The sequence below is a fragment of the Dermacentor variabilis genome, chromosome 1 (genome assembly GCF_050947875.1).
Source record: "Dermacentor variabilis isolate Ectoservices chromosome 1, ASM5094787v1, whole genome shotgun sequence".
NCBI classification, from domain to species: Eukaryota; Metazoa; Arthropoda; class Arachnida; order Ixodida; family Ixodidae; genus Dermacentor; species Dermacentor variabilis.
In genome coordinates, this window is record NC_134568.1 from 88,201,923 (window position 1) to 88,222,568 (window position 20,646).

The window sequence follows — 20,646 nt, forward strand, 5'->3', positions numbered from 1 at the left end:
TTCATTTCATTGCATATGGGGCACTGTAATAACGCCTAGTATTAGCCTAGGATGCACTCCTTGTACACGTGCACATGCAGTCTCCAGCCATAGAATGAGCACCGAGAAGTCAAATATAGTGAAACCCCATCGATATGGTCCTTGCTATAGCGTTTTCCCAGCTGCTAGATAGCGTTCTTGCAATCCCGACCTAGATTCCATTGACTCTCATGTGTTATGTTCGCATTTGATACATCGCCATTCTGTAATGTTACCACATCCTACATTGCGTTTGAACTCCGAGGTCACGTAAATTTCCTCTTGCATGTTGCAACAAGTGACTGAAATTAGCAATAAGTGACCAAAGTTGCACAAGCCAGGCACACACAAGCATCGGGAGAAAACATGCAAAGAGCAGTTGGTGAAGCACGCGAAGAAGTGTGCATCGGTTAAAACCTACTTCGTCCTTAGACAAAACAATAAATTTTAACATGGAGCACTTCCTATGCATACAAGTTTGCACAACAGCTATTTGATATTTCATTTGAAAATGTTTCTCTCGAATCACTATTCACTTCAAATTTGCTTCAAACTCATTTAAGATTCTCACATGCCTAAATTTGGGGTAGACAAATTTAGGCATAACCTAAAGAATTACATTACTTTGAAAAACAAACTCCTATTTTAGTAAAATTGAAAGTGAACAGCATTGAATAGTAGAGAAAGAAAGCCAGGTAAATGTTTCTGAAATACTACACACTAAATATTATCCATGATATAGCGTGTAAGTGCGACTGAACGAGGACATAGAAAGAAACATATGCAGATACAGCACTACTTTCAACTACAGATTTTATTTTAACATGCATCAATAAATATATACCGTACGAGTGGAAACAAACGAGACGGCTAACAAGAACATTCAGTGGTGCATATTGATGAACCGTACACATGTCCAAGGCATGGTCAAAACATACACAGCAATAGTTGCAACAATAAACCGAGGAATTGTATCTCTTTTTCAGATAGCGACACTGATGGCTTGCTCACACACCTTTCCTCTAATTTTGCAATTTCATAGGCCTCCACAATCTCCCTTGTTTTCCTGCTATGAGCCCTATACAAAATAGAAGTACTTTCAAACATGGGCTTGCAGGGACAATCTCGGTAAAGAATGCCCAGATGACCCAAGTTACTCTAGTGACGTTATGCTCTTTTAGTCTCTCACTGATGCATCTGCCAGTTTGACCAACATACGTTCTTCCACACAAAAGTGGAATGGCATAGACAACGTTACGAGTGCAGGTTACAAATTGTCTGCGATGTTGAGTACAACATTCGTTCCTTTTGTTATTCTCTGAATTAACCTGTTTGCACTGCTTCCGTAGACGCTCAGGGGCAGAGAAAACCGTAATGTAATTATGGGGTTTTACGTGCCAAAACCACTTTCTGATTATGAGGCACGTCGTAGTGGAGGACTCCGGAAATTTCGAACACCAGGGGTTCTTTAACGTGCACCTAAATCTAAGTACACGGGTGTTTTCGCATTTCGCCCCCATCGAAATGCGGCCGCCGTGGCCGGGATTCGATCCCACGACCTCGTGCTCAGCAGCCCAACACCACAGCCACTGAGCAACCACGGCGGGTTAGAGAAAACCGTGTACGCCCCTGACTTTGCTGCTATTCTTCTGAAATTATATGAAATACAATGAATATATGGTACCATGGCAACTTTTCTTTCCTCTAGCAGGGATACTGCTTCCCTTTCATGCGTTTTTATATTTCCGGCTCAAGCCCGCTGCAACTGAGGTGAGCATATGCATTGGGTAACCAGAATCTGCCAGGCACTTGGCCTGATCTCTGAAACTGGCTTCCACTTTGTGGTCACGACTTCATCAGAGAATTATTGAAACATTGTTACTATTGCGTGTTTTACGAGTTTTGAATGAGCAGAATGAAATCTTAGGACTGGTTTATTGCCTCTTGGCTGATAACTCCAGCAGACCATTTGTGGTGAAAAATACAATCCCAAGTCAATCGACGACCCATTTTTGGTAACTAGGTCTGAACAAGTGGTGGAATTCTTTAATGACTGGCAAGACAGGAACCTTGTTGCTTTTTATATTGACTTAACAGACCTGTACTATTCTCTCCCGCAAAACGCTTGCGGTTTGACTTTTGACAGACTTTTAGAACTTAGTTTTTATGTTAAATTGACTTAGGCGGCTAGGGAGTGCCATGTTGTCAAACAAAAAGATGGCATATGCATTGGGTCATGTATTGCTCCCTGCTTAAGTGACCAGGTTCTTGATGAACACTTGAAAAATAACACCGATGTCGTGAAAGTGTTCAGATTTGTTGACTATTTTTAGTTATTTTGAATAACGAATCAGATAATTTTGACACCATGGTTTCAAAAACAGTAATCTCGTTCACTGAAGTGTTGTCTCCTTTGTCATTGATGCATGAAGTCCCTGTAGGCCATTTCATAAGATTTTTAGACTTGGGATTGTACTTTTCGCCCCAAAAGGTGTGCTGGAGTTATCAGCCGAGAGGCAATAAGCCAGTCCTATCATTTCGTTTCACTCTTTTGAAACTCGTAAAACGCGCAATAGTAACATCGTGTTTTAATAATTCTGTGATGAAGTCATGTGACCACAAAGTGGAAACCAGTTTCAGAGATCAGGCCAAACACCTGGCAGATTCTGGTTACCCGATGCATATGCTCACCTCGGTTGCAGCGGGCTTGAGCAGGAAGTATAAAAACGCATCAAAGGGAAGCAGTATCCCTGCTAGAGGAAAGAAAAGTTGCTGTGGTACCATACATTCATTCTATTTCATATAATCTCAGAAGAATAGCGGCAAAGTCAGGGGTAGACACGGTTTTCTCTGCCCCTAAGCGTCTACAGAAACTACGCAACCACGTTAATTCAGAGACTAGCAAAATGAATGCACGTTCTACTCAACATCACAAACAATTGTAACCTGCACACAAAGCGTTGGATATGCCATTCCACTTTCGTGCAGAAGAATGTATGTTGGTCAAACTGGCAGATGCATCAATGAGAGACTAAAAGAGCATAAGTATAACGTCACTAGAGTAACTTGGGTCACCTGGGCATTCTTTGCCGAGGTTGTCCATGAAAGCCCATGTTTGAATAGGGCTCATAGCAGGACGACAAGGGAGATTGTCGAGGCCTATGAAATTGCAAAATTAGAGGAAAGGTGGAAAGGAAACGCCATCAGCGTCGCTATCTGAAAAAGAGATAAGATTCCTCAGTTTACTGTTGCAACTATTGCAGTGTATGTTTTGACCATGCTTTGGACATGTGTACAGTTTAACATGCACCACTGAATGTTCTTTTTTGCCATTTCGTTTGTTTCCGCCCATACGGCATATATTTATCGATGCGTGCAAAAATAAAATCTATAGTTGAAAGTAGCGCTGTCTCTGTGTATGTTTCTACATCCTCATTCAGTCATGCTTACACACTACATCATGGATTCAAACCAACTAGCCTGCCAACGTGTTTTACCTAAATATTAAATGTACCTTCTGGCCAAAGCATCAGAGAGAGGCTAGAGGGGTTAAAGTATCAAGCTAGTATAATCCGATAGAAGTTATAGAAGCAGCTTGGATAGAAAATAAGATAGAAAAGTGTGGGTAATTTTGCTTGCTCACTGTTTCTGAATGAATAGTGCCATGCAGAGATTCCTTGAAAAGAAACAGAGTCACCAGAAGCAGAAGCGCTGTCGGGTCCTTGCTACTCTATGTCACACTTGCAAATCTCTGTCATTAAAAAGCCGTGGAGGAAAGTGAGATAGCATTTGCTCCCTTTCATAGGCTTTTAAGCAGAAAGGATGGAGTGGTTGATAAACAGGAGTCAGCAGTGGCCAAGCACAGAGTGGCTTGCTTTCCTTCAATAAGTTAGCGTGTCTCATTCCCACTGTGTTTATTTCTTTACTTTCATTGTTTGAAGCATGTTTCCATAGCACAGGAGCTAAAAAATGCTGTAATCATGGAGGTGAGGTGCACGTAACACAAGTTGCACTTGAGTGAGACGCTCCTCAAGACAACTTTTCTTTTATTATTTATACTAGAGGTTTCAAAATTCAGACAGTTTTCTATAACGATTTCAAATACAATATTTTCCGGTCTATAAGTCACACCTTTGTATAAGTCACATTGATGTATAAGTGGCACTGGTGTATAAGTGGCACCGGTGTATAAGACGGAACTGGTTATTCAGTAAGTGATTAAAAAAAATACAGTGGCGTTTCACACCGTGAACGTGGGTCACGAGCAAGCGTATCAGTGCCATTCCTACAGAATTTCGATAGCAATGACATGGACACTCCAGGCACATTTCTGCTGTCGTGGTCGCCGCAATGTTACATATAAAGTCCAAGGGCAATAACATCCTCCCCGCATGCCATATGCTGCATGTGTGAGTGAAAGCATGCGACGGTGAGCGAATAGCACAAAAGGAAGGAAAGCGGGAAGGCAGCGCGGGAGGGAGGGGGGGTGGCTTGTACTCTGGTAGCAACCGTGTAGTTTGCACAGCAGTGCGCACCGTATCTTGAAAGCATCTGCAGATGCGACGACTTTAGAGTCCATCAACTCGCGGTTGGCCTGCCGAAACTTACGTTGCTGCTCCGTCCGTCTCGGCAACCCGATCATGAGAAGAACCCGATACCTCCATACCACGCAGAAAATCGCAATTGCCAATGCAGGTCAACCCAGCACGCTTCGCATAACCACAGCATCCAATCCGATTTTGACAGTTTTTTCCGGGGTGGGGGTGGGGGCTTATATAAGTTGCTTCGCTCTACAAGACACCCCTATGAAAAATTCTGAAAAATAAAATGCTACTTATACACTGGAAAATATGGCATTTCATAGTTATTGTGTAGCTGCTGTAGTTTTTGAGACGCGATACACAATGGCAAATTATAGTCATTTTTGGGGGGCCTTTTTTATGTACTAAATTTTCACTAATCCTCGTGCTGTAGCTTGTTTAGTTCTTTGTGGATCGCAAAGTGAGGATACCCAGCCAAACAGTATGTACAATTACTAGAATTAGGCAAAAAAATTAGAATATGACAACAATTTTTTTTTTCAATTCCCTGAAATATAACCTTGTACTTTCGAAACTACTTGAAATTGCAATGTCTCCCAGCAGTAAATATCAGCACCGCACACACAGTTGAAGCTCGCAATAACGAAATCAGCAGGGAATGCAAAAAAACTCGCTTTCGTGAGAATTTTGTTGTTGCGAAATTGGAAAGCAGAGATAGGTGATGTGTCGCAGAATGAAACTTTACTGTCATAATTCCGTTAGCCTACTTTGGCAAGCTTTGCTCGATGATATAGAACTGCACTGCCGACAGCACAAAGTGTGCTGCATGCGCCGATCAGCAATTGCAGCATTCTGGTGGAGCAGTATTCTCGGTAAGTTGCTTTCGGAGATACTATCAGTTTTGCAAGATTTCGCATAACTCAGCACCGAACACAGAGCAACAGCGCTCCATGCATGCAGCAGCATTTCTCCAGTGCACTCCATAGGCATCGACATGTCCAGTGCCTGCACATCGGTGCAGAGGGCGAAAGTGATCATATCTCATATACCCGAAGGCAATAATAATAATATTTGGGGTTTTACGTGCCAAAACCACTTTCTGATTATGAGGCACGCCGTAGTGGAGGATTCCGGAAATTTTGACCACCTGGGGTTCTTTAAGGTGCACCTAAATCTAAGCACACGGGTGTTTTCGCATTTCGCCCCCATCGAAATGCGGCCGCCGTGGCCGGGATTCGATCCCGCGACCTCGTGCTCAGCAGCCCAACACCATAGTACCCGAAGGCAATCGATCGTGATTACGGCCCCTTTGCACAAATCTACATCCGGTGTCAAATCCGCATGCAATGCCTGCCGGGTGGCACCAAAACCACTGTTCTTGAAGAAAGGGATGCGCATTCCCGGACAATCGGTCAATCATGGCCCGATGCGTGGCACTCCATACTGCGACCGCCATCTCAAGCACCGTAAACAATTCCACGTCAGTGGCACGTGAATTTCTTTGTTTTTGCTGCCTTTTTCTCACTGAGGCACACATTACGCACTGCATTAGGTGTGCAAAAACTGCCATCACATGTCGGTAGCTACATGCGTGCCACTTCAAACAGGCAATCAACAAACAAGATGGCGGCCATGACATGTTTCAATGCATGCGATCACTTCTGGCGTTTGGTTGTTTTTGTAAACAGAAATGGCAGTGCCACACTAGTGTAATGTGCTGGTGTGTTACGCAATTTTAGTGCAAGGCAATCGCATTTGAGCACATTTTGGAACCTGCTAGCCTTGCACAAGTAGCTAATATGCAGGGTTATGTTCCAGCAAATTTAATTGATGCAGGATTGTAGAACGATATTTCATTGTTGAAAGGCACAAAATAAATTGAATCTTATGGGTGTTCGCCAGGCATACGAAAATATTTCGTTGTCGTGAGAATTTTGTTGTTGCAGGATTTTGTTATCGGGGGTTTAGACTGTACCTCCAAGTGTACGTATGAAAAATTTTGTCAGTGTTAGACGAAGTGCCCAAAGTTATTTTCATGGGATTGTGCAAAAAATTAGTTCAAGTGTCCAAATTCTTTTTTCATTGTTGTAGTAATTGTATGCGCTGTTTGGATCGATATCAGCACTTTGCAGTCTATGAAAAGTTATATAAGCTACAGCACAATGCTTTTTGCGAAAATTTATTACACAATAAAGTTGCTGCAATATCACTATATTTTGCCAATGTGTAGGACATAACTCAAGCTACTATAGCAGCTACACAAAAGCTAATGAAATATTTGAAATATGCTTGAAGAACTCTATAATTGGGTGAATTTTCAAAGCTCTAGTACATATATTAACAATGTTTTTTCAAGGAGCGTCTCCCCTCAAGTGCCTGAAGCTCAGCCCTCAATATCAGTCACATGCTTAGGCTGCAAGAAGGATCTGCTTTTACGTAGCATCCATGCCCCAAATACTTCTGTGATGACCCACACGTTTTTGCAACTAATATTTTATGCCCACTACAACATACAGAAAAAAGGCAAGGTTCACTAACACAAGCCTCAACAACACGGGCAGCAAGTGCCAGGTGCCCTTCATCATCCCAGCAGGGGACTCCCTTGGTAGTGCCGGATGCAGGCTGGCTGCTCCCTCCAGATGAGGACACGCCCAATACACACACAGCCTGTGTCACGGCCACGGCCATGTGTCCACATCCCAGGGCAAGCCGCACGAGCCGCTGCAGCCGCACTTCACCCAGTGGCTCCAACACGGGAAGACCCAGGCACTTGCACACTAGAGCTATGTCTGCAAACAATGATTTCCTGAAAATAATGGCATAAAACATAGTATCTTACTAACACCACACTGGTTCAACTTTTACAGGTGCTAGTAGTTCATCAAATAGGATGCCTAAATAACTGCTTCACACAAAGCCCATTACGCTGCAAGCATTCTCTTTCTGAACTATCACAATCTGCTTCTCAATATAACTAAGGCCTGGGCCCTCTTCAGACACAATATTGTCACGTAGTGAGTGTGAAGAACCACAGTGGCACAATACAAGTCATGAAACTAACTGTTTATTTGGCGAACCTGTGCCCAACCAAACAAGTGACGCTCAGCACTATGATAGCGGTGAGCACACTCGTCGATTGTCGAAATCTGATCTGCAAATCAAGCACGGCGGCTATTTTACTCGTCAAAGGTTCCAGTGTAATCACTGGTGCCCGTATGCCTTCCAGAAAGTAGTTAAACCTTGATATAACAAAGTCAGTAAAATCAGCAACTTGCTTCATTACACTGAACTTTCATTATAATGAAGATCATTTATGCAAATAAGCACAGTTACCGATGGATTTTTCTTGCATGGAAGAGGCCTCAAAATATTCTGAGTTATCGGGCAATTGAAAAATAAAAAAACTGGCGGAATGCATCTCACGATGGTTGTCGATGGTTAATGCATTTCACAATGAGTCAATATACTGGCAAAAGGTACTGAGATTGATACCCAGTACTGCCACCAAAATGTTACGCGAACAATGGATTGAACACTAAAAATGATTTACAAAGTATATTTACAAAAACAACTGCAGCACTGGCCATTTCAGCCGACAGCTCGAGCCTCAGGTGCAGTTTGTCTTCTTTGTCAGGACAACTGCGCGCATTGTCTAAAAGAAACGCGCAATATGCATGTAGCAATATTTACACAGTATATTGCTACCGTCGAAATTACATCTGAGACGTGTACTGCAGCAAGATTCCTCTTTCACACTTCCCCACGAACACTCGGTACTATCTTGAACCATTACCACGAAGCTTGCTCATGGCCTCCGAAATGCACTGCGCACCGGTGCATGTGAACGCTGAGAAGCGAGTCATGCAGCAACCAAGGTCCTCTTGCACTTTTCTGAAACACCGCGCCATCTAGTGGCACTGCCGAGAAGTTCGTGCACAGCCTCCAAGACGAGAAGTATGGCGCGCAGGTGCCTGTGAACGCCGAGGTTTGTTTCCTTGCTTGCTGCACTCAGTGGAACATACTGAATGACCCAAGTGGGCGAGAGGTTTATTGAAGAGTGGCACATACCCAGTGCATTCATGGCACAGCTCGCCAAAACATTGGCATGAAAGGCGTTTACTGAAAGTGGCACATGCCCAGTGCATTTGTGGCGCAGCCTGCTAATGTGTCAGGTTGCTGTCCTTGAGGAACCCGTGACGTGGGTTCAATTCTACTCACCATTGGCGAAATTTGGGATCTTTTTCATCATTGAAGAGTGGTGATACATACCTAGTTACCCACGTTGGTGTCAAAGACGTTCATTGAAGAGCGGCAGACACCTACTAGTTTGGAGGTATGTAGATGGAGCAGACAGCAACCAATTTATTAAACGGAACTGCTCGCACTGCAGCTGCCTTGAGGGGTGTGCAAAGGGGGCAAATGTAGGCAAGCAACAGTCTTGTCGACAACTATGGCTACACTGCCAGATGATGTGTTAGCCACGTCACGGTCTTTGAGAAAAATAACATATAGCCGGAGAAATATTATTTGTGTAGCTTTTACATGGGTTTCCGAACGCACAGCACCTTAGGATTAGCTTGTGTAAGAGCTCTTTAATGTCAAGATTGTGGAGAAGACCTCTCGCATTCCAATATAGAAATTGTGTATCCATTTTCAAAGAATGTTACACTCTGTGTTAAGGGGCGACGCGGGTTTGAAATCGAAAAAAATGCAAAAAAATTCAAATTTTCAAAAATCTCAATATTGAAGTCTTCATTGTCCAAAGTATTACCCCACAAAGAATTATTGCTCAATTCCTTCTCGAAGTATTAAAGAAACGGCAATTTGGAAGCGTCAGTGGGCCGGAATTGAAGGCCCAGCTCGAAAATTTGCCCTAATTTCAAGCCGCCAAAGCTCCAGACGATGCAAGGCGATCGCCGCCATTTTGGTCTCGTTAAAGAAGTGGTTTCCCGTACTTCATTTTGGCGCCTTTCAACAAGACGAAGGCATTCTGTGAGTGACGGCATTGGTGACGTTTTCGAGGGGTGAAATTCGGAAAGAGCGACGCTGATTAGGCGAAGCGCACGCTTCTCTGAGGCACAGCCCTCAGATTGGCCCTGGCACGCGCCTGTATCATACTTGGCTACCACTGAAGCAGACGAGCTGATAGCAGTGCATCCTTCTTTCCCCTAACCACTTCTGCGCATGCAGCACCCTCTCACACGAAGATATAAAAGCAAACATAATAAAGAGACAGGCAGTTTTTTTGATGCCCAACCAATGTGTGTGTCATCTTGCTCAGACGCGCACGATACATGGTGTCATAAGTGCCCGCAGCCGCGCAGCAGGAAGCAAGCCATGGACGCCTTAAAACTACCCTGCCCACTACAGTTGACCGGCAATGTCATAAGGAACTGGGAACTCTTCAAGCAAAGACTGGACCTATTCCTGACGGCTACCTCGACAGACCATCCCAAGACAGAAGTGGTCAAGGCGGCCATCCTCCTGAGCGCCGCGGGTGACGAAGCGCTTGAGGTCTAAACAACTTCACATTCGCCGAAGGTGAGCTCAAGGATGACTACGAGACACTAGTGCGGAAGTTTGATGCATACGTTATTGAGCAAGGGAACGAGGTTTACGAACGCCATTTGTTCCGTATGCGAGTCAAGATGAGGGAGAGCAATTCGAGCGGTTTCTACGTGACCTGAGGATGCAAGCCAAACTTTGTAATTTTGGGACCCTTGAAGAGTCTCTGATTAGGGACCAGATTGTATTCGGGACTAATAACAAGACTGTCCGAGAGAAAATGTTGCGGGACAAAACCTTGACTCTACAAAAAGCCGACAACATATGCAAAGCAGCTGAAGCGGCGGCACAACAAAATGCTGTATGGGCCAACGAGCACATGCAAGTAGACTCCTCTCGCCGATATGAACGCAGCAAAGAACAGAAAGGCCGGTGCAAGCACTGTGGTCGAGTGCACGCGCCACGGCAATGTCCAGCCTATGGAAAAACTTGCTATGCATGTAAAAAGAAGAATCACTTTTCATCGTGATGAAATAGCGCAAGTTCACGGCATTCAGGAAGATTGTGAAGACAGCTTTGATGTCCTTGACGTCAGCCATCTGTGGCGTAAACACAAAACCAGGAAAAGACTGGACAGTGCGTGGAAGGGTCTCTGGTCACGAGATAGAACTGAAAGTCGATACGGGTTCCCAAGAGAACTTGATTCCGCTTAGTATTTTTCAGCACATCTCGAAAGTGAACACGTTGCGCAAGAGCGCAGCAGTACTAACTGCCTACAACGACTCCAAGATCAAGCATATTGGTGTCGCCACTAAAGCACTAGAGAGGAACGGTACCACGAAAGATACTGCCTTCTTTACCATCAAGAAAGGACGCCAAGCGATCATTGGCTTGAGCACGTGCATCGAGTTTGGCATTGTCCCAGCAAACATTGACTCAGTCAGGCGAAGTGGAAAAGCAGGGCCAGAAATTGAATTTGCACATCTTTTTCATGGAACGGGCTGCATACAAAGAATGTACAAGATGGTTCTGCGACCAGACGCGGTTCCAGTTGTACAACCTGCTCGGAAAGTACCTTTGGCACTGAAGCAACCATTGCGTGACGAGCTAGCACGCATGGAGAAGGCGTCCATCATCGTCAAAGTAGAAGAACCCACCGAATGGGTAAGTCCTCTGGTTGTGGTAAGAAAAAAGAACGGCACTCTCCGAGTATGCATGGACCCTAGAGAAGTAAAGAAAAACATTACACGAGCACCACCCGATGCCTACCCGCGGAGATATAGAAAGTGAACTTTCAGGTGCTCGATTTTTTTCTCGACTGGATGCCAACTCTGATTTTCATCAGATACCTCTTGATGAAGCTACATCGCGCATGTGCACGTTCGCCACTCGCTTCGGGCACTATCGGTTCCTAAGGCTACCGTACGGCATTTCGTCTGCCAGTGAGGTCTTTCAAAAGACACTGACTGAGATCTTTGAAAGTATCCCAGGAGTATGCGTTTACGTCGACGACGTCCTCATTTGGGGTGCTGACAAAACTCAGCATGACCAACGTTTGCGTGCCGCGCTAGAAAAGGCAGAAAAAGCAGGACTCACGTTTAATGCTGAAAAATGTGTGTTTGGTATGAAGGAGATAACATTTCTAGGTGACATAATCAATGAAGGCAGCATGCGCATAAGCCCCGAGTTGATTGAAGGCGTCCGAGCCATGCCCGCGCCGGAAGACAAAAATGCCGCGAGAACAATGATGGGTGTCGTCAACTATTTCCGAAAGTATGTACCCAGCTTAAGCGATAAAACGGCGTTGCTGCGAAGCCTCGTCAAGGAAGACACGGCTTTTGAGTGGACTACAGCCCATGGGCGCGAGTGGCAAGACGTCTGCGAGGCATTAACATTGCCGCCGCTCCTGGCTTTTTTTGATGAAACTAAAGAAACAAAGATCTCGGCAGACGTGTCAGCCATTGGCATTGGCGCGTCGCTATTGCAAAAGCACCAGAATGACTGGCGCCGTGATGTATGCCTCGCGAACGCTAACTGATAGCGAAACGCGATATTCACAAATCGAGAAAGAAACGCTTGGCATAGTGTTCGCCTGCGAAAAATTTCACCAGTTTACTTATGGCTGCAAGATCCTCACAGAGACGGACCACTGACCGTTGTTGGCCATCGAAAAAAAATACATTGGAGAAATGCCACCCCGGCTACAGCGTTTCTTTGTTCGCCTTCTAAAATACAATTATGACTTGCAGTTCGTTCCTGGAAAGGACCTGCTCCTGGCTGACATGCTCTCCCGTGCACCTGCCCTTTCACCAAACCCAGAAGCAATGGAGGACATCGAGGTTCATGCAGTTCGTGTCGTCTCGTGCATGGTAACCCCATCGACAAAACGTCGCCTTCAGGACAAGACACTATCGGATCCCTATCTGAGTACTGTAATGCATCAACTGTCGCGTGGAACAACGGTTCAAGGGGAATTACGTCAGTTTATGGCTGAGCTATCTGTCATAGACAGGACACTGCTGAAAGGATGCAAAATTGTCATACCCAAGTCCATGAGGAGCGAAATGCTAACAAAGGTACACGCAGGTCATCTGGGTATGAATAAGTGCAAGGCAAGAGCGCGCACTTATTTTTTGGCCTGGACTAGGCAGTAGCATTGAATCAATGATTCGTTCGTGTAACGCATGCTAAAAATATGCGTACAAGCAGCAGTCCGAGCCCCTTATTTTGCGCCCGACACCTAGTAATGCCATGGTGCAGAGTAGGCATCGACATATTCCATTTTGCCGGGGAAGGGCACCTAGTAGTGTTCGATGCGCACTCCAATTTTCCTGAAGTAGAAAAGTTGTCTACAATGACTGCCCATGAGGTGGTACAAAAAACATCCGTGATATTCGCGCGCTACGGGATCCCTGTGCAAATATTTACAGATAATGGGCCTCAATTTGCATCCAAAAAGTTTGCCGACTTCGCAAGGCGATATGATTTTGAGCACATTACATCAAGCCCGTGATTACCGAGATCAAATGGACTTGCTGAAAAGGGAGTACAGATAGTTAAGCGCATTATGAAAAAGACCACTTAATCTTTCGACGATTTTTGGTTAGGACTCTTGTCTTATCGTGTGTCTGTACTAGAGGATGGCCATTCACCTGCCCAACTGTTACAGGGACGGCGCCTACGCACCAATGTTCCAGAATAAGCTGGGATGCCCAATACTCAAGCATCAACAGCAGGCCGTGGGCAAAACGCTGCACCCGTTGCAGCAAGGAGACACGGTACGCATACTGGACGACAACTGGTCACGTAAGGCAAGAGTGCTTCAAGAAGTGGCTCCCCGATCCCACATCGTGGAGACAGAGGATGGAAGGCTTCTAAGGCGGAACAGACAACACCTGCTTCAACGCGGGAAAAATACCGCAGGATAGGCGAAGATGACGACAACAGCAACGCTGAAAATAGTAGCTTACAAAATGAAAGACAGGAGCCTCCAGAACAAGGCCAAAGTGTACCCGGGTCCACTGGCCATCCACAAGCCAATATACAGGTCTTCCCTAAAGTGGAGGCATCGGAAGCAGAGCTCTGCAGGTCGACCCGTCAGCGCAACAAGCCTCAATGGCTGCAATACGAAGCGAATTTCCGTCAAGTTTCCTAGCTATTCTTTCTTGCCTTCTGGTCTTTATATAAGGTCCTTCCTTTTTTTCGTTAAAGGAAAGGAGATGCGTCGTACTTGGCTACCACGGAATCAGACGAGCTACATCTCCCATACATTAGTTCCTCCCATACATTGTTGTTCCATGTATGGTATGGAAAGAGACAGGCAGTTTTTTTGATGCCCCACCACTGTGTGTGTCGTCTTGCTCAGACGCGCACGATACAACGCCTCCTCTCCTTCTCGAGCCGGCGCGGCTGCGTGCTGATGGCGTGGTGCCTTTGCGCCCGAGGCTACTCTTTGTTGTGCAGTGTTTTGCTCCCCACAGTCTCTTTTCACATCATTCATGAAAATATTTACATCGTTAATTTGCTCCCGTTTACTCGCACTTTCGTTACTACGTTTATTAGCCAGGCTGCCGTGCTGTGCGTACGTGTGTGTGTGTTTTTGTGCCATGTGATGGTTGGGGTCGGGCATGGAATAGAAGGTAGCTAGCCTATGCTGTCGTCCAACTCATCTACGCTGAGGACGTTGTTGAAGGGAAAGACTGCTTCTCAGCGAGAACGAGGAATATGGGATTTATTTATAGTATCTACACGAGAACGTTACAGTTCATCAGTCTAACATGACTGAAAGAGAAATGCACACCGAGGAGCCGCGAACGGCTCCTTAAATACACTCTGTCCTCCCCAGATTCCTAGGTGAGGGAAAACGGTCGTTTGACCAAACACAGCGTCCAAAGTCATTGTAGCCGACCCGCCTTTGAGGGGAAGGGTTTACGCACTCACTTCCCCACAGGTTGCACTGATCACACTGAGGTGAGTAAGTTCACGCAGAAATGGTGCTTGACTCGAGCAAGCGCCTCTTTTTCCCAGAGTCGATGCCGCAGACAATGGCCGCCACGTCTGCCCATTCTAACCTGCCCATTCTAAGCTGCGTGAGACGGCACTCCCAAATATCTTCTTCCAGGAATTTCCCCACTCCAATCAGACCATGACGGTGTCGGTGTACACACTAACAATACTTGCTCCGCCAACTACGCCCAGACATCTCGGCATCATCCTCCGGTTGACGCAGCTCATTCTTGTCTTCACAAAGCAGGCTGTCGCCGCAGCAGACATCCTGGCGCTGAATGGCTGGAGAAGCGGCGCATTGTCCGTCCTTTCAAAGCGAGTCATCACAGCAGACCTGGTGGCGCCTCTCCGTTGGTCGCTTCCCGGAAGATCTCCAGCCCCTGCTGGTCAAACGTAACAGCTCCTCCATGGCCCGTAAAATTTCGCCTGGCCAGTGCTGATATCCACTGGGTAGGAAGAGAATGGCTGGTGGCAAGGGGGGGGGGGGGGGGGGGGATGCCTTGGCTGGCAGCGATCAGCTGAGAAATGATGACACCGCCTCAAAACATCCAACAAGGACAGGCAACCGCAAAACGAACCCCACAACACGGCTCTGTGCAGAGATGACGTACCTTGGATCTCACTTCAGACCTGCTAGGCTTCAAAGAAAACATACGTGCAGAAACAACAACTGCTGCATTTCGCTACGCCAATTTTTGAAGAAATTTTGTGCTGACAAATTGAGTGATCATGGATGGAGCCCTGCTAATTGAGAGGGGATCTTCTTGGCTTAACAAAATTAAGAATAACAAGCTCAAAATTTATGCGGGATCCCTAAATGCAAAATTTAAATGAGCCTGCTCAAACCATCTGCATTGCTATGCAACTTTCCCTTCTATCTGATGGAGAAGTACTCTCTGAGGGTGAGGTTCCATCAGAGCAAGTGGCCATTTTTGTGTCACATTTGATTGAGCCACGTCAGAGGACAGTGGTCGGTCTCGAAGAAGAACCTCGCTCCGTACAAGTAACACAACAACTTCTGGGCTGCCCAAACCAAACAAGCACATTCCTTCTCTGAAGCGCTGTAGGCTTCCTCTCTTACAGTTAGTTTACGGCTGTCACAGAGGATAGGATGCTCTTCATTATCGTCGCTGACATGACTAAGTACCACGGCCATACCCCTGTCGCTTGTGTCGCACTGAACTACGAATTCCTTTGTGTAGTCTGGCGTGCAAAGCACAGGACGAGAAACCAGTAGCGTTTTCAAACTTTGGAAAGAATTCTCTTTGTCCTTATCCCAGTGCACGCTATTCGGGGCTCCCTTTCGGAGGGCGTCCGTTAAAGGACTTGCCATTTGCAAGTAATTCGGAATGTAGCGTTGACAGTACCCCACAAGTCCCAAAAATGAATGAATGCCTGTTTTCGTGTGTGGCTATGAAAATTCTCCAATCGCAGCTGTTCTCAGCTCGACTGGCCATCTCGTGCCCTGACCGACAACATGGCCCAGATAAGTAACCTGCAAGCAGCCAAACCTACAATTTTTCCTTTATCGTTAAGCCGGCTTCCCTCAACCATGAGAACACCTGCTTGAGGTGCGATACGTGCTGTTCCCAGCTGTACGAAAAAATTGCTACATCATCAAGATATGGCAAGGCGAACTCCTGCAAGTCTTTTAGGACAATATCCATTAACTTAGAGAAGCTAAACGGTGCGTTTTTCAGCCCGAAGCTGACGAGGTCTATAGTTGAAATGTATTTAGCAGCGCTAACTCTTTCGATTCGTTCCTCAATGTTGGGTGTCGGGTACAGCTGATCCCTAGTGATGGCATTTAACTTCCTGTAGTCAACACACGGACGAGGGTCTTTATTAGGGGTTTATACAAATATTAGCGGCGATGTGTAGTCACTCTCAGAGGGCTCAATAACTCCCAACTCTAGCATGCGCTGTATCTCTGCCTCCATAATTTCCCTGTCGTGGAGACACCCTGTAAAGCCTTGATCTTACGGGTTCGGTTGATGTCAGGTCTATTTCATGCGTCATTAGTTTGGTTCTACCTGGCCGATCGCTGAACCTTTCGAGATATTGCCCTAACATCCCTCTTAGCTCATCTAGCTGCTCTCGGGTCTAAGAGCGTGCGAGCTTACCGAATGTTTTACTACTTCTAGGCTGATTTCATAGTTGGAGGTCGCCTTATACTCATTAAACTTGGTACTAGTGTTATCCTGCTCTTTGATGGTACCAGTTAACGACTCCGCTCCACTCTTCGTATGCCTTCATCAAATTGCAGTGGTATATCCTGGCCTCCTTCCAGCGACCGGGCATTTTCAGAGCATAGTTAGTATCTGGAAGTTTGTGCAACACTTTAACGGGCCCGTCCCAGTGAACTTCAAGCTTCTTTCTTGAAGGTTTGAGGATCATTACCTGGTCTCCGGCATTAAACGCACGAAGCCTCGCATTCTTGTCTTAATAGAACTTGGCGTTCTTTTGAGCTACTCCCATGTTCTTTTCGACTAGTTCTCGTGTTGCACTTAGCCGTTCCAGCAGATTTAGCACGTATTCTACCACTGTTGGATTCTCTCCTCTTTCCTCCCACATCTCTCTCAACATTCTCAGTGGAGAACAGAGTGTCCTCCCATACACTAGTTCTGCTGGCGAGAACCCTGTAGCCTCACAAGGAATCATTCGCAAAGCAAATAAAGTGGCCGGAAGACAATTCTCTCAGTCCTCCTGGTGCTCGTAACAGAGCGCCCGCAAAACTTGCTTAAGCACTGAATGCCACCTCTCTACACTATTTGACTGAGGATGATAGACCGAACTGTGCATCAACTTTACCCCGCACTTTTGCAAGAATGTGGAAGTCAGTGCGCTGGTGAATACTGACCCTTAATTTTGGCTGGAAACCTAACTCATGCGAATACTGTCAAAAACACATCTACTACTTCAGTGGAGCTGAGCTCTTTCAGAAGGATTGCTTCGGGAAACTTTGTAGCCGGACACAGCATGGTAAACAAGTACCTGTAACCCGACTGTCTTTGGTAGAGGCCCTACCGTGTCTACCACAACTCGTCTGAAAGATTCTGATATTAAGGGCACTACTTTTAGTGGAGCTTTCCATGTTTCTCCTGGTTTACCCGAGTGCTGGCAGGCGTCGCATGATCTTACAAAGTTTTCTACGTCTTTGAAACAGCCAGGAAAGTAGTATTCCATAGGCAATCTTTCCTTTGATTTGTTTATGCCTAGGTGGCCAGTCCACCCATTTCCATGACAGAGACTCCCAAAGGTCTTCCCTGTACTTAGTAGGTAAGGTTAACTGATCTAAAACCCTGCCCTTTCGGTTTCTGTAGTGCCGATACAACAATCCTCCTCTCTGTTGTCACGTTGCACCTAGCAATGCCTTCTTTAGCTGTGTGATGCAATTTAGCCAAGCTGTCATCATTCTTCTTCTCAGCTACCAGTGATTCTCTGTTCACACGTAAGAACTGATCAAAGTTCTTTGAGGCCGGTGATAGAAACGACCCTGTCTCGCTTGCAAGTGCGTCAGCTGGCTCTTCCTGCAGGGGTGAACTTTGGCACTCTAGTGATACACTCTCATTGAGCTGGTCAGCTGGCAGGCTTTCCTTAACCGTTTTTTCGTCCGTCGAGTCTAGCTCGGATTCGGTTACTGAAGTTACCTCTTTTGCTACTTCCACTGGATCAGCTTTTGCATTTTCAGCTGAAAGCGACGTGATTTTACGAGCTTGGCCTTGTGTCAACGCCTATACTACGCCCTCTCCCAGTTTAAGCCCTTTGTCACGCAGTAACTGATCCGACCGGTTGGAAAAAATGTAAGGGTACTGCAGTGACAAAAATTTGTAAACTGTAGCCTCGGTCACGAGCTCCCCGAACAGAACACTGATTTTGACTTTGGCCACGGGCAGATACACGCTGTGTTCTTCTACAACCTCTTTGATCCATGCTACTTCTCCTTTGAAGTCATCTACCGTCACGTAAGACGGATGGACAATGTCCATAGTGGCGGCACTATCTCGCAGCACCCGGCATGGTTTGCCATTAACTTGCAGGTCGTGAAGATATAGGGTTAAAAGTTCCATATCCTCGTCTTTTTCATCCACGTAGGAGAAAACTACAGTAGGCTTCCCACAGTTTACAGCGATATGTCCGAGTTTGTGGCACTTATAGCCGCGGATCTGTCTAAAAGATTCAAATTTTTATTTCTGCTCTTTTTACAGTTTCCCCGTTTGATTTCTCCTCACTCTTTTCTGAGGGCTTTCCTTCCACATCGACAGGCTCCGGTCGTCTAGTCTGCGAACCCTTTTTCAATGGAAATGGTTTTCGCAGTCTAGTTCGACCGTCCCAATTTCCGTCCTCAGCATTCAGCTTTCTATGCGTTGCGTACTCTTCGGCTAATTCAGCCGCCCTTTCCACAGTGTTTACATTTCCTCTGTCTTGCACCCACAACTTCACAGATTGTGGGATGCTTCTGTAAAACTGCTCTAGACACATGCATTAAATAATCATGTCTCTGCTCTCGTACGCTTCCGCGCTTGACTAGGTTGGCCTTTAAACTATATGCAAACTCCGGATACCCCTTGCTATCCTTCTTGCCTGTGCTTCTAAACCTCTGCCGAAAAGCTTCGGCTGAAAGGCAGAACTTTTTCAAAAGACTAGCTAGCCTTAAATTTCACATAATCATATGCATCCTGCGCACTGAGTCTGGCGATTACTTCCGCAGCCTCACACAGCAACATAGACAACTGCTGTGGCCATGTACTCGGGCCGAAGTTCATCTTCTCGCAAGTCCTTTCAAAATTTCCTAGGAACAAGCCTATGTCATTCCCTACCTCAAATGGCTTTAACAGCCTGTCGATGCGGTATGATTCTGCCTCACTTGATCGTCCCAGAGCCCCTACACTTCCTTGAGACAACTCCAAACGTTTTCTTTCAAGCTCAAGTTGCATTTTTCTCAACTCGCGTTCCTCTCTGTCCCGTTCTTCTGTCTCTCTGTCCCATTCTTCTCTCTCTCTGTCCTGTTCCTCGCTTTTCCTAAGAAGTTCTAGCCCATTTGCAATGTCCTACTCAATGGCCTTTTCAGAAATCAGCTTCAATAATTCCAATTTTAGCATTTCCTTGTGTACCTCTAGGCCCAGTTCCTCACCAACAATCAACAATTTGTCTCTAAGCAGTGTCCTTAACTCCATGATTGCAGCTTTACTGCCTTGGTTCTGCTCACTAAACCTACCTAGGAAAACACAACTCAGCTAACAATCAACAATCTAGCTTCCATACTGTTCTAAACAGAACAACCACAAGATGAAGCCTAGAGAGTCAAAGCAAGAACCAAGCACTCACCACAGACACAGCACCACGTTGCAAAGTCCGTCTCACCGCTGCCAGTCAGTTGGTGGTGGTTGGGGTCGGGCATGAAATAGAAGGTAGCTGGCCCATGTCGTCGTCCAACTCTTCCACGCTGAGGATGTTGTTGAAGGGAAGGACTGCTTCTCAGTGAGAACAATGAATATGGGATTTATTTATAGTATCTACATGAGAACGTTACAGTTCATCAGTCTAACACGACTGAAAGATGAATGCACACTGAGGAGCCATGAACGGCTCCTTAAATGCACTCTGTCCTCCTTAGATCCCTAGGTGAGGGAAAACGGCCATTTGACCAAACGCAGCGTCCAAAGTCATCGAAGCCGACCCGGCTATGAGGAGGAGGGTTTACGCAATCACTTCCACACAGGTTGCACTGATCACACTGAGGTGAGTGTGTTCTCGCAGACATGGTGCCTCTTTATCCCAGAGTCGACGCCACAGACAATGGCCGCCACGCCTGCCCATTATAAGCTGCATGAGACGGCACTGCCAATTATCTTCTTCCAGTAATTCTCCCGCTCCAATCAGACCATGACGGTGTCGGCATACACACTAACAATACTTGCTCCGCCGACTACGTCCAGACATCTCGGCACCGTCCCCCGGTTGAAGTGGCTCATTCCTGTCTTCACAAAGCAGGCTGTCGCCGCAGCAGACATCCCGGTGCTGAACGGCTGGGGAAGCGGTGCATTGCCCATCCTTTCAAAGCGAGTCGTCGCAT

At 46.1% G+C, this 20,646-nt stretch overlaps 1 protein-coding gene across 4 annotated transcripts in view; it reads right to left on the reverse strand.

The window, feature by feature from the left end:
• poe (E3 ubiquitin-protein ligase-like protein poe) overlaps positions 1-20,646 on the reverse strand; it is a 549,114-nt gene that overhangs the window by 467,791 nt on the left and 60,677 nt on the right. For all 4 annotated transcript variants that reach the window (XM_075691124.1, XM_075691117.1, XM_075691109.1 and 1 more), the window contains exon 7: positions 7,098-7,365. In XM_075691124.1, the coding sequence (XP_075547239.1) occupies positions 7,098-7,365 (268 nt within the window). The remainder of the gene's footprint in view (positions 1-7,097; positions 7,366-20,646) is intronic.